Below are 1,749 nucleotides of genomic sequence, written 5' to 3' on the forward strand. Positions count from 1 at the left end.
CTATTGTATTCAAGACTTATAATTACACGTATCTTAACCACAATACCTGGCGGAAGTCATTAAATAACCCTGCGCAACAGTAACATAACAATTATTAATTTTATATGAAATTGGCGTTTAAAAATATGTATTGGCGAAGTATAATATAACTAATTATAGGTATACATAATCAACAAAAAATTAAATTATTGAAATTTAATATAATTTATTAATTATTCCAATTTCATGTATTTTTTTTATTCATTATTCTTGATTACATTTCTAATTTCTGTTTCAATAATTGTACCTATTTAAAATTAATTTGTTTACAACACAAGGTGGTACATTAATAAACCGCTTAAAAGGAAAGTCGATACACAAAAATCAGATCTTTGAAAAAAAATTTGTCACACCTTTTACATTTAAAATATTATTACTGATATTTTTGAAGAGAGAGAAGTGATTAATGTTTGTGAAAAGAAATGCAAAGAAGCAAAAATAATTAGTATAACAACTTTTATTTGTAATTGGACTTTTCTTCTGAAAAAAGGTAGTTGAAAATGTTTAATAACAAGAAATTTAATATTATATTTATATAAATATAATTTTGACACATTCTTTCAGTGATGTTAGAGTACGCAGGTAAGTACATTTTAGACACAAACAAACTTGCTATTAATTAAATATTATTCCGTTGTATGTACATATATATATATATATAGATTTGCAGAAAGAGTATGATTATATATACATTACATTATACACATTACATTATACATTACATATACATTATACTCGTGCAATGACAACATTAGTTTAATTTACGACACTAGTTTCTTCATTTTCTTCTCCTTCTTTCTTCTCTCTCTGTTTACATACGATTTTTTTGGCATTTTCTTTTATTCGTATGTACGTACGTGTTCTCACCAGACACAATAAAACTTCATCAGGTAAGGAATCTTTGTACTCAGCCACCGCATTCCTTGTGAAAAAAGTACATTTATATAATTACATAACACCACATTACAAATACAAATGTGTATGTGTTTTTATATACTTACTTGTTTACATTTGGAGCTTCTGAACAATTCAAAGATAACGTTGGCACAGCCGATGGTAGTAGGTAACGTTTCTTAACAGGGTCTTTCCGTGCTCGACCTTGATGAAAGGACTCTTGACTAAAATGAACCGAGCATATCCTTGCTGAAAATAATATAATGTATAAATAATAAAACTTAATACATTGTATTAAATATGGCTTTATAATTTTTATTTCAAATTAAAGATTTTCATATTTTGAATTGTAAAATATTTTTACTTATATAGATGAACAAAGTGCTAATTTGTTTTTATTATTTTCTGTTCATATTAATAACATTTCATGATATTTTTACTCCATTTGTAAATACAAAATTTGAGGTTATGTTAGTAACTAAAAAATATTATTTTTTATTCATTTTTATTTTTCAATTAATATACTTTTGCACGTTTATGTACAATATCAAACTTATCAAATTCAACTTTTGGTGGTAAAACATAGCCTCCTATTTTTTTCAGCCATCCTTCCCGCATCACTTCATTTTTCGGTAGCTGAAAAAAATTCACAGTTTCCTCACGAACCCCCGTTGTTTTATTCCTACAACTTTTAACAATACACCGCACCATTTTTATTTTAAATTTATATATTGTCGCAACGCAAACAGACCCACTGTTTAACACAAAACAATGTACCGTACTTCTGAGTGGCATAAGCGGCATGAGTGTGACGAT

General features: G+C 26.9%; 1 protein-coding gene across 1 annotated transcript; it reads right to left on the reverse strand.

The window, feature by feature from the left end:
• Positions 1-804: 804 nt before the first annotated feature.
• On the reverse strand, positions 805-1,742 carry LOC112463739 (the record flags this gene model as incomplete). The annotated part of the gene is made up of 3 exons (XM_025030269.1): positions 1,491-1,742; positions 1,041-1,182; positions 805-961 (listed from the first exon to the last, which is right to left on the reverse strand). Coding segments are annotated over exons 1-3 (546 nt in total), but the record flags the coding sequence as incomplete, so codon positions are not given.
• Between the last annotated feature and the right edge of the window lie 7 nt (positions 1,743-1,749).

This window comes from Temnothorax curvispinosus, unplaced genomic scaffold (genome assembly GCF_003070985.1).
Source record: "Temnothorax curvispinosus isolate PA1 unplaced genomic scaffold, ASM307098v1 QBEX01013601.1, whole genome shotgun sequence".
Lineage (NCBI taxonomy): Eukaryota > Metazoa > Arthropoda > Insecta > Hymenoptera > Formicidae > Temnothorax > Temnothorax curvispinosus.